The 21,645-nt window shown below is 50.0% G+C and overlaps 1 protein-coding gene across 1 annotated transcript in view; it reads right to left on the bottom strand.

Moving 5' to 3' along the window:
• Window positions 1–21,645, bottom strand: part of PLXNA4 (plexin A4) — a gene marked incomplete at both ends in the record, with an annotated part of 438,509 nt that overhangs the window by 110,439 nt on the left and 306,425 nt on the right. Inside the window, 2 exons of the mRNA XM_084206497.1 lie at window positions 1,744–1,897; window positions 5,114–5,237. Coding sequence (XP_084062623.1) covers window positions 1,744–1,897; window positions 5,114–5,237 — 278 coding nt within the window. The remainder of the gene's footprint in view (window positions 1–1,743; window positions 1,898–5,113; window positions 5,238–21,645) is intronic.

Here is a 21,645-nt window from a genome sequence, read left to right as displayed (position 1 = left end):
TGTGGTGACTGCATTCATCAAGTAGGAAAAGCAAGCTCAAAGAATGAGTGCAGATGTCTGGAATTTGGAGGCCATTAAAATATAATTTTGTCCTTAAAGCTGGTCCGTGCTGCCGGTTCACTCAACATTCCCAGAGAAAAAGGGCATGTGGACATTCCTTCCATGTTCACCTACCCCACTCACCCCAAGCTCCATCCCCCTCAGCCTGTGGCTGCAAGGAGCCCATCTCAGTGTGAGAGATGTGAAATCCACTGCTGGTTTTGTTTGCTGGTTGATGACAGCCTGGGCTGGCACAGATGTCCACACCAAGGAAAAAATTTCTGGTCTTGATAAGCAAACATGACTGATAACTCAGTGGGACTTGAGAGTGGTGACAGCCTCCTGGGAGCCTGTTTTGGGACAGCAGTGGAGAGCACAGCAGCTGTGTGCAGCTCAGGCAGAGCACAGGTGATGGTGACAGTCCATGTCACCTCATTTTCTGCGCTCTGAGGATCCCCAGAGGCAAATTTTACAGTAAATTTTCACAGGAAGCCAAGGACAAAAATTGGCAGCATCCTCTCTGTGTTTCATGGGGGTGATAGCAGGGTCAAGGTTTTTGGAGTAAGTAAAGAGCCATAGGAATTCTTGAAATTACCCAGAAAGTTTGTTAGAAAAGTGAAAGAAAAAAGTGCAGGAAGTTGTGGATAGGGGAAGCACCCTTGGAGACAAGGCATTTTTCTGTGCTGGACCACTGTGGGAGAAGGAGCCAGAAGCAAACCTGGAAGAGCTGAAGGCAGTAAAGGCCAGGAATGGAGACAGGGAGCTGAGCACACAGACTTAAATCTGGGAGGAGCAGGGTGAAATTACAGACAGGATTGTCCAGCTCTGCAGGAATTTCTGCCTGCTACACGGGCTGGGATGTGTTGAGAGCCTGTACCCGTGGTGTGTAACTCCAGCCTGGCCAAAAGGAGAGGGAATATCCCACATCCATGTCGTGTCTTTGCTGGATTCCTGCAATTGCCACTCGGTGGCAGCCTGCAAACACCTCGTGTCACACAGAGGAGCACCTCAGGGCAGGTGCTGGGGCTGCAGATCAAGGCTGGCACTCGTGGAACATTCACATTCACACAACTTTGCCATTATGTGCAGCTCCAGCTTCCCTCCGGCTCCCAGGGCTTTCCTTAGCCTCTGCTCAGGCTCTCAAAGCCAAATCCTGCTTCGTGAGGATGCAGGATGATGCCTCAGGTTTGAGCTTTTCTATTTTTCACATTCTGTGCTGCTTTAGTGTGTGGGTCTGAGCTTCATATTATGGGATGGTGAGCTCTGTGCACAGAGCAGGGAGACAAAACAATTCCTGCTCCAGCTGGGCACCAAGGACAAATGAGCCAAATCTCAGCCAGGAGCACAAACCCCGTGGGCTGCAGAGAGAAAAACAAGCAGGGTGGGACTGCAGGGGCTGAAGCTGGGATGGGACAATGAACTGCAAGGTGCAAATGGAGCAGAGCTGATCCCAGGGAGAGACCCCGGCAGCGCTCGGGGATTTTGGGGCCATTTTGGTTCATCTTGGGTGCAGCCCTGGCTGGGCTCTGGTGCTGCCCCAGGTGCATCCATGGAGGAGATCCTTTCCATGAATCCCTGCTCTATTCTGGGACTCTGCCCAGCCTCTGTCCTAGCTCAGCCTTCTCAAGGCACCAAGGACAGACAGAAGGTGTGGGGTGAGGACTGAAGGGAGAGGCACAGGTGGAGGAGCTGTGGGGCACTCACCATTCTCTGTGATGATCTGGGGCACCTCCTTGGCAGCCGGAGAGATGCACTGGATCTGGCTGCCCACCACCAGCCCATCCATCTCTGAGAGATCCTCAAAGGTGCAGTTGACTCCTGCAGACAGCTCGGGGACGTTGTAGGTCTCCAAGACCAGCTGCAGGCAGAGACGGAGGGAGAGAAGGAGAGGCAGGAAAAGAGAGAAGAGAGAACACTCAGCCAAACAACAGAGCTGGGCCAGCAGGAGAGAATTACACTGGAGAGGTCGGACAAAGAGCCTCTTGCTAGAGAGAGCATCCTCCTTCAGCAGAAAGCAGCGACTGGGGAGAGGGACGAGTGAGGAGGGGAGGGCACGAGATGCTGGTGCTGGCACAGGTGGCAGGTGGCTGTGCAGGGACACCTGCCCAGTGTGCAGGGGAGGGAGTGCTCGCTGTCTGTCATGCAGGTGTCGGGTTAGGCAGGGAGTCTTTGGAGCCAGCCATGGGTCCCAGGGCTGTGGTGGCCCCCAGGGCCCGCGGTTTCTGAGGAAGGTGACTGCTACTCACAAGAGGCACTCTGCAGACTCCAGAGAAACTGGAGCGCTCCAGTCTAACTCTCTACGGGCTGCTCTGCCAGCACCAGCAGCGGGGAGCACTCTGTCCCCAAGTTCCTGTGTGAGGAGAGTCTAGTTACAGCCTTCAGTCCACCACAAAGAAATCCCCTGTCTCTACAGGCACAGAAACCTCTCCTGCCCATCCCAACAAAGAACCAGTTGGCTCCTCGTGCTATCCTGGGGTTCCATATGGGGAAAAAAAGCCATGAAGGAGGATTTGCCCGCGTTTTTGGAGTTCACAACACCCTCTGGCATCGCTCATGCTCACGGGAAAACGAATCTCAGGGCTGGTTTGCAGCATGTCCGTGCTTTGGAAGAGCACAGTCATGCTGTCAGCTTCCCAAACAAAGGTCCTGTCCCACTGCTCTCCATCACTGAGGGTCCTGCTCAACTCACCAAGGTCATGCCTGAACCAGAGGGGCACCCCAGGGGACCCCTAGCACCTGGTAATTGGTGTAAATTTAGTGGTTTTGTGACCAAACTGGAGCAAACCGCTCAGCACAGGCTCAAATGCAGGTGTTCTCCACACTTGCCTCCTCCCTGAGCTGGCTGAGGCCCCCTCTGAGGTGACAGCCACTGGAAGGAGACACAGGGGCATGCTGAGGTGCTGTTTGTACCAGCACAAAGAGCAGGGCTCAGTCCAGGTGACAAAGCAGGACGGATGAGAAGGTGACATAGCACTCAGTGCTCCCACACACTGTGTCTTCCTCACTTAGGGAAAGGCTGGAGCTGTTTCTCCACACTGAGGACCATCAGGGAGGAAGGCTGAGCAAACAGGCCTTAGCCCTGGATGCCATTTGAGAGAGTGGGATCATTTTGGGGCCATGGGAATGGCAGTGGGAAAGGTGATTTTTTTTTTTTTCTCTTGGATGGGGAATGGGAGAAAGGTTTGGTTGTTTGGATGGGTTTAGCACTGAGGCTGAATTAATTCTCCCTGCTAACAGTGGAGAAGTGGGATCTGTCCTCCTTAACAAATCTCCCTCTGGGCATGGATGATGCAGGAGGAAGCTGTGCCATGCAGAAGATGACACTGGTGGGCAGACCAGTGCTTGGCTCCATGAGCCAGTGCACACCCCAAGCAGACAAGAAGTCCTACATCCCACACTCCTGGGACAGCAGGGAAAGCATGGAGCCTTCCCCCAGCCAGCAGCTCCTCTCAGAGAGCCCAGAGCAGTGAAACAGACTCAGGTAAGATTTTCCAAGGCCCTGTTAGTGACCAAAATTTAAAAGCATGGCTGACCACACAAACACTCGCTGTGCCTCCATGGGCAAGAACTCCCTGTCGCTGACACTTTGCTAGAACTCAAGATCCTAGCATTCTAGATTTGAGATCTGCCAAGGACACCATCAGCCCTCTGCTGGTTCCCCTCCTGGTTTGCCTCTGGTGATGGGATGAGCTGGGTCACCAGTTTAGCTGGGACTGGGCTGAGACTGCCATCAAAGGGCCCATGCAGATTGTTGGGTAACAGATGATGGCAACTTCTGATCCCAGCAGCTCTGGGCTGACTCACCCTGGGAGTAACCCAGAGGAAAAGGTCTCTTATTCTGCTATCATTTTCAGTCTCCCTGAGCCAGCCAGTCCCCCAGGATTTATTCCAACATGAAAGAATTCAGCAGCTACTGAGAGAATACGGAAAAGAAACCTTGAACTCCCAGAAGAACAAAGAACTTAAGATGTCTCAGATCAGTTTTGTTTGAAGCCCGGGGAAAGTAAAGTCACAGCAAAGTTAAGAGGCTGAAACAAAGCAGCAATGGTTGGACATGCAGGCTTTGAAAGGCTGATTTCATTATCCCTGGAGAAATCCAAACCTGTCACCTGCTGGAAGGTGTCTGGCAGCTGCCTAAATTCCATTTAGGCCTTTCAGGATGTGGGGCTCATGACCAGCTTGTCTAGAGATGGAGCTTTCAGGACCTGGGTTATTAACTTAATTGCAGCCCACATTAGCATGGTCAAGAAGACAGAGCACTGGTAGCCTGAGAGAAATGGGGTTTTGTCTCCTTGGAGCATGTTGGGATCTCACCACATCTGCTGCTGCTGCCATGAGTCAGGAGGGGAACCCCAAACTGGTCAGATCTTCAGCAGAGATTTCCTGCCTCAAGCCCAGGAACAACAGGGTCATCTGCTGCTCTGCCAGCATTCACTGTATGGTTTCCTTGGCTGCTGACTGAGTAGCTCGAGGCCAGAAAGGTTAAACCTGCTGTGGAAGGCCACAGGAGACAGCAGGAGCCCTGGAAGCCTCGGGTTCCTCTGCACAGCATCCTGCCTCTCTGCTCTGCATGCCTAGTGCTGGAACAGGATGGACTTCCTGAGGGGTTTGAAGGGGACATTTCCATCCAAAATGATAGGAACTTGGAGCTCACTGAAATAATTCATATCATCCTTCACTTGGCTTTCTTCTAGAATGCAATTTCTAACCACAAAAATGTCCCTTGCCTAAAGCTATTAATTAATTCCTCTCCTAGGGCCGCACACAAACGCTTGCAGGACACAGAGTCCCTCCAGACCTGCCCTCACAGACAACAAGGAAGACTCTTCCTAGTCCACTTCAAGACTTCTAAACAAATAACCAATGCCAGAACATCAGAGAATAACCAATGCCAAAACATCAGAGAATAACCAACGCCAAAACTTCCTCCTGCGGCGAATCTTTCCCTGCGCCAGCAGAGCTGCTGGGGAACTCAACGGAGTCTGGAGAACCTCTTGCTGCTGTCCCCCTGGATCTGCCAGGCTGCACGGGCAGGTGAGGCCCGAGGGGAGGGGCAGGGGTTGTCATTCCTCACCAGAACGTTGTACTGGGACACGGAGATGTTGTTGGGGTGCACGGTGAGGCGGACGCACTGCTTCATCTCCGAGGCGAATCTGCGCGGCTCGCTGGAGCGCTCGCACCGCTCCTTCCTGGTGCAGCTGGGGAAACAGGAGCAGAAGGGACAGGGTGAGCACACAGCCAGGCTGGCAGCGTGGGGACAGCTCTGGGGTGAGGGAGCAGCAGTTAGTGTGGATAAGAAGTCGGCTCTGTGCTCTTTGGGAGGGCACAAGTGGGAAACCACGCAGGAGCCCTGGCTCCGGCTCATGGGATGGTGGGGGACATCCTGAGCTGCAGGGCACCCCCAAGGATCATCCTGCCCAACTCCTGGCCCTGCACAGGACATTTCCAAGAGCCCCACCACGTCCTTGAGAGCATTAACTCTGCTGCTGGCAGCTGTGGGGTGGCTCAAGCAGGCTGGGGAGTCACAAGGAACCTGTAAGAGGAGGGAGGGTGATGGGTGAAAGCTCCATCCCAGCTGCAGGAATTCTCTGTTTTTCCACAACCTTCCCTGGGCCAAACCCCAGCCCTTCAAACTCTGCTGCCCCAGGGCTGTGAGGACACCTCAGGCAGGGCTGTCCTTGCAGAGCAGCTGTGCACAGCCCATGTGTTTTGTCCCTCCTGAGAATGCTGCACACTTGTGGTGCCTCTGGGCTGCTGGTACCTCACCTCTGGGATGGGGTCACCCCCCAAGCAGTTGTCCCTGCAGATTAAGGAGTTTTTTGCATCTGCCTTTGTGGTACAGACCAATAAATACTTATAAAGTACTGTAATTCAGAAATAGTTAGCTTCTGATTGTGATGATGTGAATTATAACATCAGTGTTGTCTCACCTTTCTCATAAGACTAAAAAATAGAATAAAAGTTTTTAAAACACCTCTCAGTTTCCCCATCTCTAGATCAGAAAAGAGTATAATATGACATGCCTTGAAAATGGCTGACTAGAAGTGCTGAGAGTTGAACCTTAAAAATTCAGGTGTTTCCAATAAGTAATATCTCAGTGAAATTTGTGTGTGCACACACCTGGGCTGCATAAATGCACAAAGTTCACACAACCCACTAATTATTAATGTTTTCAGTGCTGTCACCACCCCTCATCTCACCTGTGTGGTGCAAACACAACCCAGATAAGTGGACTGGTGGCTGTTTGCCCCATTTCCACCCAGGTTTGCACTTGTTTAACACAAACCACATCTGTAATTCCCTCCACACCCGCTGCCAAGGCCATGGCTCGAAGGAAGGTGTCTGCCTGGAAATCCACAGGGTTAATCCAGAAGGACAGCTCCAGCTGCATGCCAATTACCTCCTGCCATTTAGTTAATGTTATGGACTTGCACGGGGTGTCTTCAATGGATTTTGTTATTAGCAGTGCTATTACCCCCCATTAAAAGCAGCTATAAAGACTTAAGTGCGGATGTTAAATTATTCACCCGCTCCCAGACTTCAGAGTCTCACTTGTGAGAGAACCTGGGGGCTGCTGGAGCTCCAGGAGCACCCCTCAGCATCCCTCCTCCTTGGAGCAGAGACTGCACCCTTGTGCACGGGGATTTGCAGATGAGCATCCATGGAAACACATGCCAAATAACTCTATATGTGGTTAATCCAAATGTTACAAAGCTTGGGGCTGCCTAAAACTTCAGGGCTTGGCTTCTCTCTAGTGACTGACTAGATAAAGTGAACACCCCCACTCCAAACTCTAATTTCTCCATCTTTCTGGATGTTTTGTATTTCCAGGGGCAGGACCCATAAAGGGATATTTAGGCCATTCTCAGCACAGTTTGCAGGTCTGAGAGAGCAAAAGGAGCACTGCATCTCCTGCTCTCTGCTCCCCAGGAGCCCTCATCCCTTTAAATCTCCTCTGGCACTGCCACATGCTGGATCAGGAATTTTAAATGGGCACTCCCCAGAGGGTTGGACCAACAGCCCATTAAATACCCCCAAAACTCTAAGTCCTCCATGGTGGCACAGAAGCCAAAAGGCAAAATGCTGACCTGAGATTTTTCCAAGCACTTCCATAAAACAAACAGCCACAGCAATCCCATTAAAGCTCCAAAGGGTGTGGGAGATCCTCTCCTGGGAATAGCTTGGAAGGGAAACCTTTTTGGGCTCAGAATCAAAGCACAAGTGCCCAAATTCTTCAAGATGTTCTGTTATCTCCCATTTATTTCCTTCAGCTGCAGCACAACAGAAATATCTGGATTTTCTAAAATTAAACAGGCTCAGTTCAAATCTATGGATATGGATTAAGCATCCAGGAATGTGGTTTGCATTCCCAATCCCACCACTGAGCAGGAATATAATAATCCACATTTTACCTTGCTGTTTACAGGTCACACACATTTAAAAAATGAAACTCTCGCTGCATATTAGACTGATGTGCCTTGCAGCCTTGTTGTCTGCCATAAGGTGAAAATAATGTCATCCAAATCATGAATTTATGAAAAACCAAACCAAACTAAGCCTGGGTTTAACATAATGTTAAGGCTGCTGTGTCAGGGTCTCAGGAATTAGGGACTGCCAGACTGAAAGCAGCTTCTGTACTTCCAAATCTGCTGCCTGCACTCACACCCTGCAAGCCAGAATTTAATTACAGGATCACAGGTTATTATTCCTTTTTTCCACGGTGACCTCAATTCTGCCACTTCCTAACTTTTGACTTTCACTGTCTGACTTTTTGAATGCAGTTCCTCAGTTGGAAAAGCTCTCAATACCTGGTGCTGGAGTCTGGTGGTTGGGGAGTTCTGCTGAGCTGGGCTCTGGTCAGGGTTCGGGCTCTGGGGTCAACACCCCAGGTGAGTGACCACAGCTGCCTCAGGAATCAAATCTGAAGGGATGGAGCCACCTGCCAGTGGCTTGGGCAGGTTTGTGTGTGCAGAAAGGAGTGAGGGTGGCTCCTTGTTGGAACCCAGGACATTTCTCTGGCTGCCCTGGAGGACTCGAGGCAGGGCTCAGAGACCTTGGCACAGAGTCACAAACACCTGTGCCTTTGATTTTAGCCCATGGAAACAATTACCAACTTTGTGTGAGGAGTTACAAGCCACAAGGGTTTGAGTAGAATGATAGTGAATTTGTCACAGGGTGAAAAAGTAGAATTTTGGGGATTTAGAATGGGGGTTCAGAAGCCAAGATGGAGGAATCTGGGCATGTCCTGTCCTTCTTCTTCTTCTTCTTGTCCTTCTTCTTCTTCTTCTTGTCCTCCATCTTCTGCTGGGATGGTGACACTTCTGGATTGGTTTAGAGCAGAGACAGACTGTCTAACACAGGTGATAGGTATTGGGAAATTATTGTAAATAAAGCACACGTAGTTCTGAGTATAAAAAGCCAACACCACCCCAAGGGCAGGGACTGTGCCACAACCCGACCTGCTGGACAGAGCTCAGTGGGTCAGAAAGACAAAGTACTAGAGAAGAGCAAATAAACAACCTTGAGAACAAGAGCCAAGGAATCCTGTCTTCTTCTTGGTTCTTGGGGCTGGGAAAAAGAGACTTTCCAACACCTTGGGGTCATCCTTACACCAGAGACCTCGTCATGTGGGGACTGTGGGCTGACAGTCACGAGATTCTGTGCAGTGTGTGCAGAGCTGAGTGCTTGGCAGATTCAGCTTAGATGTAATGTAAAATAGTGTAATATAATATAGAATAATATAGCATAATAAAGTAATTAATTAGCCTTCTGATATCCATGGAGTCCTCCTCATCATTCCTCCTTCATCGGGGCATTTCCCTGCAAATAATTGCCCTGGGTTGACCATATGATGCTTTTATCCCCAGTCATCTGGTCCTGTTTATGCTGAGTTTTGCACCTTTAAGACTTGTTCCAGAGAGTGAAGGGGGGAGAGAAGAAGCTGCAGTTTGTTTTCAGACACTGCACTCACCCCTCCACTGCTCCTGGACTGTGTTGTCTGCGGATGGACAGACAGCAGGACAGAGCTCTCCTTTGCTTTAGTTAGTTTAGCTAGCTGAGGCAAAAAAATTCCCTGGACTGTGGTTTTTTTCCCCTTTTCTTTGGACCTGTTTAACACAGGATTGAACACCAGCAGAGCACAGGCAGCTCCACCTGAGGCCCGTGGCCAGGCTGGGGCAGTGCCAGCACTGGAGGGACTGATAAGGGACTGATAAGGGACTGATCAGGGACTGATCAGGGCCTGATAAGGGACTGATCAGGGACTGAGTGAGCTGAGCTGCAACCCAGGGAGGGGACTGTTCTGAGTTTGTCATCTCTTTTGGAGCAGCAAGGGGTTTTATTGTTTAATACTATTTAGGTTTTATTGTTTAATAAACAGGTTTTTTCCACTTTTCTCCAAGGAGGTATTTTCTCCCGGGCCAGCTGGAGGAGAGGCCAATCGAATCTGCATTTCTAGAGGAGCTCCTTTGGGGGTTCTCTCCCAGATTTGCCCTGAGCCAGGACATACTATTGTTGTCATCTTACTGCAAAAGGTGAGAGGAGAACAGAGCAATTACAGGAATCTGGGGATGGATGAAGAGGTTTGTTTTAGCCCAAATCTGACCAATGTTCAGAGCCAGCTTTGAGTCTCCTGAGGTGGCTTTATCACCAGGGGGGAGCAAGGCTGGGGAAGGAGGGAGCAGCTGAAATTTGCCTTTCCCTCTGCTGGTGCCAAAGCAATTTTCTGGCTGGAGCCAGAAAAAGGAAGAAGACTCAGTCCCACTCTCATGTAAAGTTTAAGGTCAGTTTTAGCAATGTTTTGACATTTCCAGGTTCCCTGGGGGTCCTGAGAACAGGAATGCCATAAATGTCGAGACACAGACATAATTGACCTTAAACTTTACATGGCCATGTGGTGAATACCCCACTCCCTCCCTGCCCTCTCTGTTTGGCCTCCAGGCTGCCCAGGGCATGGCTGAAATTCAGCTCTCCCTGGCACCAAGAAGTTAAATTTGACCAACTGCCCAGGATACTCCATTCTGGACAAAGAAAAAGGCAGGAGATGCTCCAGGAAAAGTGACAAATTAGAGCTGAGATAATGCACAGGATTATTGCTGGCAAACCTGTCCTGCTTGTGAGGAGTTTTCTCAGCAACTTCATGAGTATCTGAGGAAGGAGTTGAATATTTCATCTTTGGCTCCAAGCACAAACAGGCTCAACTCCCCAAAAGCTGCTGTTTGGGCACCAAAGATGAACTGGACAAAGGGGGAAAAGCCATTGGGGGAGGCAAGAGCTATAGGGTCTTTAGTGGGTGTTATTTGGGCACCAAGAGATCTGTAGATTTTTCCATAGAGACCTGGAAGCAGAAACTCAAAAAATCTGGAATTCATTCTGGAGATTTGCATCTCCTCGGGGCAATTTTTAAGGAACCACAAGCCACAAAATTCTTCAGACCACCATCCAAAGCTGCTGTTCACAATGTCCAAGCAGGGCATTGAGATGAACTGGACAAAGGGGGGGAAAAGCCATTGGGGGAGGCAAAAGCTGTAGGATCTTTAGTGGGTGCTATTTGGGCACCAAGAAGTAGGTTTTTCCAAAAGGTCCTGGAAGTAGAAACTCAAAAAAAATTGGAATTCATTCTGGAGCTTTGCATCTCCCCTGGGTACAATTTTTAAGGGACCACAAGCCACAAAAATCTTCAGACCACCATCCAAAGCTGCTCTTCTCAATGTCCCAGCGGGGCAGTCCTGGGTTGAAAGAGCAGAACTCCATCCCTGTCCTTGTGCTGCAGCTTGGGGAGGGAAAATCTGCCCTGCCAGAGCTGCCTCCCCCCAGCACCACCACCTCTGTCTCTCGGCCAAAACGGAGCGAGGCTGCTAATTGCTCTGCCTGCTAATCTATTCTAATGCATGGTAATAGAAGCCGAGTTTCTGCCCTGATAACTCGGCCGGCTCACGCGGCGGAACCGCAATCCCCCCGCCCGCCCCTTATCTCTGTCCCCAGGTGGGCTCCTCCCTCCAGCCCAGCATTGTGCCAGCCCACCCCCGCAGCCCCACGGGGCGTGGGTGCGAGGGATTTACTCCTCCATCTCCCGCCCTACAAAGCCAAGCGCTCCACAAATAGCATCCCTCCCCCCTGCTCTGGGGGGTTTCATGGCCCTTCTCCTTTCCCTGAGTGCCCTCCCCAAGTTCCAGCATCCCTACCCCCTGCTTTGGGGATTTCATGCCCCTTCTCCTTTCCCTCCCCAAGTTCCAGCATCCCTCCCCTTCTACTTTGGGGATTTCATGCCCCTTGTCCTTTCCCTCCCCAAGTTCCAGCATCCCTCCCCTTCTATTTTGGGGGATTTCATGTCCCTTCTCATTTTCACCAGCCCTCTCCCCAAGTTTCAGCATCCCTTCCCCCCTGCTTTGAAGGTTTTCATACCCCTTCTGCCTTCCTTGAGCCCCCTCCCCAAGTTTCAGCATCCCTCCCCCCACTTTGGGGGGTTTCATGCCTCTTCTCCTTTCCCTGAGCCCTCTCCCCAAATTTCAACATCATTCCCCCTGCTTTGGAGGATTTCATGCCCCTTCTTCTTTCCCCAGCCCCCTCCCCAAATTTCAGCATCCCTCCCCACTACTTTGGGGGATTTCATGCCCCTTCTCCTTTTCCTGAGCCCTGTTCCCAAGTTCCAGCATCCCTCCCCTGCTTTGGGGGATTTCATGCCCCTTCTCCTTTCCCTCCCATGTTTCAGCATCCCTCCCCTTGCTTTGAGGGATTTCATGCCCCTTCTCCTTTCCCCCAGCACCCTCCCCAAGTTTCAGCATCCCTCCCCCCTGCTTTGAAGGTTTTCATACCCCTTCTCCTTTCCCCCAGCCCCCTCCCCAAATTTCCAGAGCTGTGGATTGTCGTGGCTCTGCTAATCTTGCCTGGGGGAGGCCGGGTTGGAGCATCAAATGCAACCATGAGTGGCTCAGATCCTGTCCTGGATCATGACAGGCTGAGACAGTGATTTTCCATTTCTCCCACCTCCAAGGGGAAATCTGAGAATTCCCAGCCCAGCCAGAGCCCATGGCAAGCCAGGCTGTACCTGCAGGCAAGAGTCAAACTGGAAAAAAGGAGCAGATCAACAAATGGGGGTCTGAAATGTAAGAGGGGTTAAGGAAGGGGCTGAAGGAAGGTTCAGAGGTGGCCCCAAGGACGAGCCCAGGTGATGCCTGGCTGGGGTGTGGCCCAGGACCAGCGATTTGAGTGCACACACCTGAGTCCGTCTGCAGGCACACAGAGATCAACAGGAGTGCTTCACATGCAAATCCCTGGAAATTTGGTCCCTTTGTCCCAGGAAGGAGTGGAAATCAATCGTTTGCTGGCACACAGGGAAGGAGGGTGTGGGAATGAGGGAGGGGTTCTGTGGAAGGTGATGTTGAAATCCACTCCTCAGCTGGTTGATATGGAAAAGTGGAGTTTCTCAGTTAATCACAGGATCATGGACAGCTCAGGTTGGAAGGGACAATAAAGATCATCCATGGGCAGGAACCTTCCACCACACCAGGGTGCTCCAAGCCTCACCCAACCTTGGACACCTCCAGGGATCCAGGGACAGCCACAGCTTCTCTGGGCACCCTCTGCCAGGGCCAAGAATTCCTTCCAAAAATCCATTTCTAAACCATTTCCTGCTGTAGAAGCAGCCTGAAAACAGCCAGCACCTGTGTGGGGATCTCCTCCCTCCATCCTCTGACCTTCCCAAACTCCTGCTAGGGTCACAGACACAAGGAAAGGACATTTCTGAAACTGCAGGGTCATTGCTCTGCTGCCCCTTCAATCACAGCCCTCCAGGTCCTTTTGCTGCTGAACTTACCAGGCACACCACGAGCCTGGTAGCTGAAAGCAGGAGGGGAATCTCAGAGCACAGAAATCACAGGCAGGAGGCAGAACTCATCAGAACTGCTCTCAGTCCACAGCACTGAGGTGGGTCCAGAGGAAAGGAATCACAGGAATCTGCCTGGAATCTGTCTTTTGCCATCTGCCCCTGAATGGCTGAGCTTCAAATGAAGATGGAGAAAGCCCTGGAGGCTCAGCTGAAGGCTACCTGAGTAATACAAGCTCCTGTCTCTGAGGAGGCAGCAAAATAACCTTCCCCACACTGAATTCACTTAGAGCCGTTTTAAAGAAAATTAAAAGAAGAAGAAAGAGAGGGAAAGGGAACGAGGCTGCTAGATAAGGCAAGTAATTAATGAACAAAATTACTTTTCCCAGAGAGCATACTATCATGGTGCTTCCTATTCATGCTAATAATATTTGTGAGTGTCTTCCCCAGAACCTGGGTTGATAACACCTACACTCTCCCATGCTCCTACATGCTCTCCTCTGCAAGGGCTGATGCAAATAATCTGTTCAAAGGGGCTGAGGTTCCTTGTTCCTGGTCTGATTCAGAGCATCATCCCCAAATTCTTTGTGGGAGCTTCCCTCGAGTAGCTCCAAGGAAATTAATTTGGTGTTTTCCCGGTCACCGTGGTCCAAATGCCAAATATCTGTTGGTGAAGATGATGGGAGGTGCCCTTGCCTTCAGAAAGGCCAAATTTGGGGTGTCCTGCTCAGAGGTTGGGGCTGATTAATGGTGCTGAGGCTTCCTCAAGGCTGCAGTGAGACCTGTAAGTCCTCAGGTGAAGGGTTTGGTGCCACTTGAGCCTTGTCTCTTAAAAAGCCAATGAGGATCTGTGTTCAAGGATGATCTGTAAACAACAACTTGCAAACACTCACAAGCAACAGGCTGATCTTCAAGGTCCTTTTGTTGCAGCAGACAAAGGGCAAAATAGTAACAAGAATTTGGAAACCAACAGCTCAAGATTCAAGCTAAAAAGATGTGTTAAACACTTGAAAGAGATGCAAGCCAACAGAAGAAGAAGCAGTGACCCAGCCCTGTGTGCTGCCCTCCTCCTCCTGCTGGCACCAGCATCCCCACAGCTGTTGTTGGGTGATCCACACTGGGAACCTACCCAGACTGGGAACCTACCCACATGAGCTCAGCAGAGAAAAGGGCTTGTTCCAGCCCCAGCTCCTTCCCACCTGGCTCCACAAACGTTTGTGCCAGCAGAAGGAAAGGAGAAGACACAGGATCAAACAGAGCAGCTGGAGCCAGATGACTGGACTGCTGCTCAAGGCAGTTTGAAGTGATTGTTGAAAACGTGGCCAAAAAGTCCTGCAGGTGGGAGGGTTTGGTGCCACTTCAGCCTTGTCTCAAAAGGCAAATGAGGATCTGTGTTCAAGGAAGATCTGTGCTCAAGGAGGTTTTCCAGGAGGTCAGGGAAGGGCACTGTAAGGAGTCCCCACTTGCACAGACCCTGAATCCCTGCCAGGCTCACTAGCACCTCATTTCACTGCTCTTCTGCTGTCAGCATCTGCTGTCCTGCCTTGGGGAACACAGCAAGGAGAGGGAAAACATTCCCACATATTGTATTTGCAGGGTCCCCTGGGGCAGGAAGGAATGATGAATCTGACTCCATGCTCTCAGAGGGCTGATTTATTATTTTATGATACTATATTATGTTAAAGAATAGTAAACTAAACTATACTAAAGAATACAGAGAGGATACAGACAGAAGGCTACAAAGATAATAATGAAAACTCCTGACTCCTTCCAGAGCCCTGACACAGCTTGGCCCTGATTGGCCACTGAGTCAACTCACACCAGAATCCAATAAAACAATCACCTGTTGGATAAACAATCTCCAAACACATTCCAAAGCAGCAAAACACAGGAGAAGCAAATCAGATAATTATTGTTTTCCTTTTTCTCTGAGGCTTCTCAGCTTCCCAGGAGACGAATCCTGGGCAAAGGGATTTTTCCAGAAAATATGACAGTGACACCCACGGGACAGACTGATCAGGCCTGAACACTTTTCATCCAAATCTCCCACTCCTGGAAACCTCTGGAGTAGTTTTACCCAGAAAGGTGCAAGACAGAGGGGATCCCACAGAGTTCCTCAAACCTGATTCTCCCAACCCACTGCTCCTTTTGATCTTCACCAATATCTCTATTTTCACACTGCTGATAAGCTCCTTTCCTCCTCCTTATCCATCCACCCATCCATCCCTCCATCCATCCCTCCATGTCCCCCAGCAGCAGAGCCTACAGTGATGGATGCTGTAACTCCAGTATTTGCTCCTGGCAGAGACAATTCCTCCCTCTGGGCCCAGACTTTTCTGCAGGAAAAGTAGAATCTCTGCAGTGAGCAGCCAGAAATGCCCCAGGATAGCGCAGAGGGAATTGCATCGAGTCCCCATTCCCACACAGGCCTGGGAAGGGAGTCTCCAGGAGCTCCATGGCTCTGATGGGAGAGGAGACTGTGCAGGGAACTGGGAAAAATAAGCCAAGGAATCTCTCAGCCCAGGCTTGGCTTTCCCTGTGGGCTGTGAAATCAGTGGGGTGGGATTTGCTACCTGAAAAAGGCACCCATGCACCTGCACCAACCCTACTCAGACCATGCCTGGAGCCCTGGATCCATCCCTAAGCTATTTGTTTCCTTGGAGCCAGGAAAAAGGCTGGGCTGAGGTGGGTGCACAGCCTTCAAGAGGTGAACAGAGATCAGAAATAAGGAGAAGCTGTGTTTCCATGGCAGTTTTCAGACCCTCACATGAGCAATGCACAGGCTTTGGATCAGAGCTGCAGCTTCCCAGCTGCTTAAATCATCATTTCTCCCCAGTTCTGACAAAAACAACAATAAAAATTCTGCCTTTCACACCCCAGGTCCCTCTAGGAAAGGGAATTTGGGGGACAGAATGATAAGAGGAAAAATAGAGCAGGAAGGATTTTAATTTTAGTCTCACTGCCTTTCTCTACCCAAGCCAAAAGTCAGGGAACAAGCTGAGTTTCTCTCTTCCTAAGCCTCCTCTTGAGCTGGCTCTGCAGAGAGATTTGGAGTGGAGGGAGGATCCATCCAGAGCCAAGCCATAAGAAAAAGAAACAGAAAATTTTGGGCCTCCAAAACACCCTAAAACCAATCCTGGCTTCATCCCTCTGCTAGTTTAAACATACAGCCAAAAGGAATTATTATTATACTTGGTTTAGGTTTGGTTTTTTTTCATTATTACTATTTTAGGAGTAATTCTCCTGAACCAACCAGGTCAGACACAGCCCCCCTTCACACAGTGAGGCTCTGGGAAGCACTCCCTGACCCGAGGCCACCCCAGGAACCCCAGCTCATGCTCCAGCTGCCAGGAAAACGCTGTCAGCAGGTGATGGATGGATTTCCCCGCTCTGTGCATGGCTGCAGGGGGTGGGTTAAGCACTGAGAAATCGCCCTGGTGCTGGGGGTGACCTCAGCAGCCTGGGCTGTCGGATGCACGGTGATGGAGCCATCCATTACACACTCCAGGTGTGCCTCTCCCAGGCTCCTTTCCTAGTTCCCTGCCCTTTAAAAGCACGGAATTTCTGGACACAGCTCACGTGGTGCTGCTCTCTGGGCACGCCTGGGGGTGCTGGGTGGGCCAGACTGGGGGGATGTTATGGGAGTGACCATGGGAAGAGGTTATTCCTTCTGGCTGAGGCAGTGCTGTGGCTTTCACATTCTCTGAAAAATCTCTTTGCACAGGATTTTTCTCCTGGGAAGCTGAGAAGCCTCAGAGAAAAGGGAAACAATATTATCTCATTTGCTTCTCCTGTGTTGTGCTCATGTGGAATGTGGTTGGAGATTGTTTATCCAACAGGTGATTGTTTCACTGGTTTCTGCTGTGAGTTGTTTTCACTCTTTTGCCAATCAGTGCCAAGCTGTGTCAGGGCTCTGGAGAAAGTCAGGAGTTTTCATTATTATCCTTTTAGCCTTCTGTCAGTATCCTTTCTGTATTCTTTAGTACAGTTTAGTATAGCATTCTTTACTATAATATAGTATCATAAAATAATGAATTAGCCTTCTGAGAGCATGGAGTCAGATTCATCATTCCTGCCTTCATCAGGGCATCCCTCAAATAAAATACAGTGCTACAACACAGGAGGGATCCAGTGTGAGTAGGTGGTTGGAAAAGGCTGGGAATGCTGAAGGAGGCAGGAATTCAAGTGCAATTTCATTATGTTGTCCCTCATCCACCTACACGAGACATCTTCTCCCAACATGCTAGTCTGTGATGGACAGAAGTCCAATTATTCACTTGAAGGGCAAAAATGTCCTGCCTGAAGTCCCTCAGGATCAACATCCAATCCAGAGCCCTGGATTCAAGCTATCCATCTTGTGGGTCGGTGGCAGAACTCAGGACAAGAGGAAATGGCCTCAAGCTGTGCCAGAGGAGGTTCAGGTTGTATATTAGGAAAAGTTTCTTTATTGAAAGAGTGGTTAAGAACTGGAACTTCCCAAGAAAGTGGTGGAGTCACCATCCTTGGAAATGTTCAAAAAATGAGTGGATGTGGCACTTGGCCCTACGGACAGGGGGATTCAAGACAAAGTTTGAGTCTGATGATCTTCGAGGTCTTTCCAACACAATGAACCTGTGATGCCTCAGCAGTGGAGAAGGCTTTTACCTCAAACTGCAGAGGTGTCCTTGGCAGATGGGCAGATCCAGGGGACAAAGGGTGCTGGGTGCAGGCTCTGCCCCTTCCCCTTCTCCTGTGTATCCATCCCTCCAGCCTGGGGTGTTAAGTGCCATTGGAATCAGGTGCTGTGCAGGAGGTGAAGGTGTTATTATCCAAGCCACTGGTTCCAATGAGATTATCCAGCCTAATGGAGCAGCTTGCGTGGACCTCCTCTAAGCCTGAATTTTCACTGTCAGAGGATCCCCAGTCAAGTGGAAAATTAGAAGGAGAAGGGAAGAGGGGGTTGTGGAGGGGAAAAGGGAGGGGATGATTAAGTCCTCTAGAAATTAATTCATAACTAGAGAAATGGAAATAATAACTCCCCAAGCCAATGGACAATCCCCAGCAAACATATTTCAATTTGGAAGCTGGCTCTGCTGCCGGTGCATCGTTTGCTTTCTGGCTCCTGCTGCTTCACTGATTTAATTTTCCACCCAAGGTGTTGACTTTGTCCTGGGATTGTGGCTCCTGCCAAGGCTCGAGTGGCTCAGACCCCCTCACTACTGCTGGTTGCCCAACCTGCACTGCTGCTGTTGGGAGCACTGGCTCAAAGGGAAAGGCCTCACTTTTTAATTCTCTTTGGGTTTGGTTGTTTGGGTTTTTTTTAATTCTTCCCCACAGGAATGGATCCCAGCATCCAACAGGTTTAGAAGCTCTTGTGCAAAGCACACTAAGGCTTGGTGGAGTTCACAGCCAGCACCAGTTCCACCCTGATAGTAAAATGTCCTTGTGCCTTTGGTGGGCTGGGATCCCAAACACTGTCCAAGGGCAGGACAGGACCTGCTCAGAGCCTCTGGGCTGTCACAGCTGCTGGGTGAAGCAGCTTCTAAGCACAGATGGATATTTAATTCAAAGCCAGCATGGCTTTGTTTAATAGCAGTGATACAAACAGCAGATCTGTCCCCTGATGTCAGAGATATCACAGCACAGGTTCATAAATGGTTTCTTACGACCTGACTCCCAAAAACCTCATCCTCAGCTGTGAAAAGCCAGGCCCCTTTCCCAAAATCTGTGTGGACCTCAGAAATGGCAGAGTAACAATGCAGAGCCTTTGGTCACAGCCTGGTGCAGTGGGAGGTGCCCCTGCCCATGGCACGGGGTAGGAACTGGATGATCTTTGAGGTCTCTTCCAACCCAAACCATTCTGGGATTTTATGATTCTGTGCCAGCACTGTGAGTTCAGCTGAACAGCCACATGAAATCGGGACACCAGGCTGAGTCAGGGACAGAGGATCTGCAGCTGAGCCTTCCATCTCAGGGGTTCCTGAGCTGAGACCTTCTCAGCCTGGCTGGGTTTGCACGCCCCGAGACGGCCTCAAAACGGGGCTGGAGAGAGTTAACAACTGTTTACCTGATTCCCCAGTGCAGCTCTGTGAAATGTTACTGCTTCCCAGAGGCACAAAATATAATTTTGCCTTAAAGGTTAATAGTATTCGACTCACTGAGGGAAGAAAGGAGTGCTCAGGAAGCTCTTTAATTCAGATCCCAGCCTGCTGCACTTCAGGTGGTACCCAGGGCTCTGGTCATCAAGGGGAGCTGGCCTCTCCTGGCCAAACCCTGCTCTCTGAACAGAAAGATCTCTTTCCAGGGATTCAGAAGTTTCTAGCATTGAATTTAAATGAAAGGTACTACTCCTGACCCTGAGGCAAGAGTCAGCCGCTTACTCATGAAATACCAGTGGCGTCTCTGTGCTTTGTGGGGATTTATCAACCCTAAAAATGACAAATTCTCCAAAACAGAGTGGGGGAAAAGATCAATCCTTCTGGCAGGGAGAAAGCTGAGTCCTCACTGACCCAGAGGCCAGCCAAGAACACCCTCAGTCGAATTTGGGGGTACAGATGCAGGTCAGGGGATGCTGCATCCACAGCTGCCAGGCAGCTGGGAACTGGGGAGATGCTTCCCTGAGGAAACTTAATTTGCCTTTTAAGCCTCTCCCAGAAGGAAAGGATGCTGGAAAACAAAGCTGCTCCCAGTTCATGTGTAACCATTCCAGGTGCTGTGGTCCAGCTGCTTCCTGCAGCCACAGAGGGTTTGGCTGAGTGTCTGATCACAGAGTTTCTCATCAGGCAGAAGCTCTCTGGTCCTCCTGGGCTGTGGGTGACACCTCACAGTGATTGCTGCCTCTGAAGCCTCTTCAGGGTGGCTGTGGTGCTCCCTGGCTGGATCAGACAGTGCCTGCTCACATCCATTCCTCCCAGGCTGGCTCAGCACCCTGATCCTGAGGGATCCCAGGCTCCTGGTGGGTGCCCCACAGCTATGGGAACGCCAGGCTGGCCTGTATGGGTTCAGGGCTGTGTTTAATGGCCAGTCTGTGAGTCTGAGGCACACATGAGGCTCAGAGAACCTCTGCTCTGCTCTTGCTCCTGCTCTGGGCTCAGATCACCCAAGGAACAGGCTGCCAGTTGCCCTTGGCCCAGCTGGTAGCCACAGACAGAAAAGCAGAATAATCACTGGGACAAATATAAGCTGCAGGGCACTCCCCAAGATCCACCAGCTTCCCAACAGATCCATCACCTCCCCCAGCAGCTCAGGAGGGGATGTGAGCCATGAAAGGCAGCAGAAGTTAATCCTTGTGCTGCATAAACCAGCCAATAATATGCAGGAGGTTTCCTATTAACCACCACACATCCAGACAATTACTCTGATTGATTCCAATCAGGTTTTACACCAGGCTTTATCCATCAGCACAAAGCTTCCCTGCCTGTTAATATCATGGGGAAAACCATTCCTAATGGAGGCTGCCAAACTCTACAGCATCAGCATTAAGCAGTCACAAGAATTGATGAAGCAAATGCAGCATTGGGGTGGCTGGGGGTTTGCAAACTGCATGGAAAGTGCAATAAAAAAATCTATTGGAGCATCCACACAACACCAATCACTCTCCCCGTGCTCTGAATGGATTTCTGTTCTGATGGGAAGGAGTGGAGAGATACCTGGAGGTAAATGTCTTCTGTAATCAGGATTATTACATGTGGGGGATGGATGGATGGATGGATGGATGGATGGATGGATGGATGGATGGATGTTTGATCTGGTTTTTCCCTGCTGCCTTTTAGAGGGAACCTTCCCCTCTGTCCATTCCAGCAGAAATTCTGTGTCACTGTCTTATTTTCTGAAAAATCCCTTTGCCAGGATTTCTTCTCCTGGGAAGCTGAGAAGCCTCAGAGAAAAAAGAAACCAATATTATCTCATTTGCTTCTCCTGTGTTTTGCTGCTTTGGAATGTGGTTGGAGATTGTTTACCAGCAAGTGAATGTTTGATTGGTTTCATGTGAATTGTTTTGATTAAAGACCAGTCATGGTCAAGCTGTGTCAGGACTCTGGAAGGAGTCACGAGTTTTAATTAAATTTTGTTAAGCCTTCTGTAAGTATCCTTTCTGTATTCTTTAGTATAATATGATATGATATGATATAATATAATAATCTTTCTAAAAACATAGAGTCAAATTCACCAATTCCCTCTTCATCCTGGGGACCCTGAAAATACAACAATTCTATAATCTTTTTGTTTTCTCTTTTTAACACATTTGCAGCAGGCACAGTGACCAAAAGGAGGGTGCTAGATGTAAAAACCAGAGACATCCATGAACTTTAGAGACATCAATCAACTATTACTTTCTCTATTATTTTTGTCCTCTACCCCCTGTCCTGATGCCAGAAATCTCTCTGCAGCAGAGGGTAAGGTGCACGAGGAGGATGCTCTGCCTCAAACTGTTCAGCTTTGAACTGCCAGAAGCAGCATAAATACATAAATTCATGGAATATCCTGAGCTGGAAGGGACCCTCAGGAGCCCAAAAGGAAAGTCCCCATGGGAGACCCTGCAGGGTGGGACCCATAGGACCTTCCTCCATAGGGAGGAGGTGGCCAAGCCATCCCAAAAACCCCACTGAGCACACCAGAGCCTTCCAACCCCACACACAGCCATGCAATCTCTCCAGAGAACCAGCAAATCGCTGACACAGTAGGTCCAGCCCAACAGCTCTGCCTGTAGCAGCTCCTTGGGCCCCTCACCCCAAAAATCTGAACCTGGGGCCCACATCCCAAGGGATTTGGGAAAACACCCCCTCTGTGTCTTCCAGGCATCTCCT

Source organism: Fringilla coelebs, assembly GCF_963513975.1.
Source record: "Fringilla coelebs genome assembly, chromosome: 5".
Lineage (NCBI taxonomy): Eukaryota > Metazoa > Chordata > Aves > Passeriformes > Fringillidae > Fringilla > Fringilla coelebs.
The sequence above is the reverse complement of the archived record's forward strand: the minus strand, read 5'-3'. Positions and strand labels throughout refer to the sequence as shown.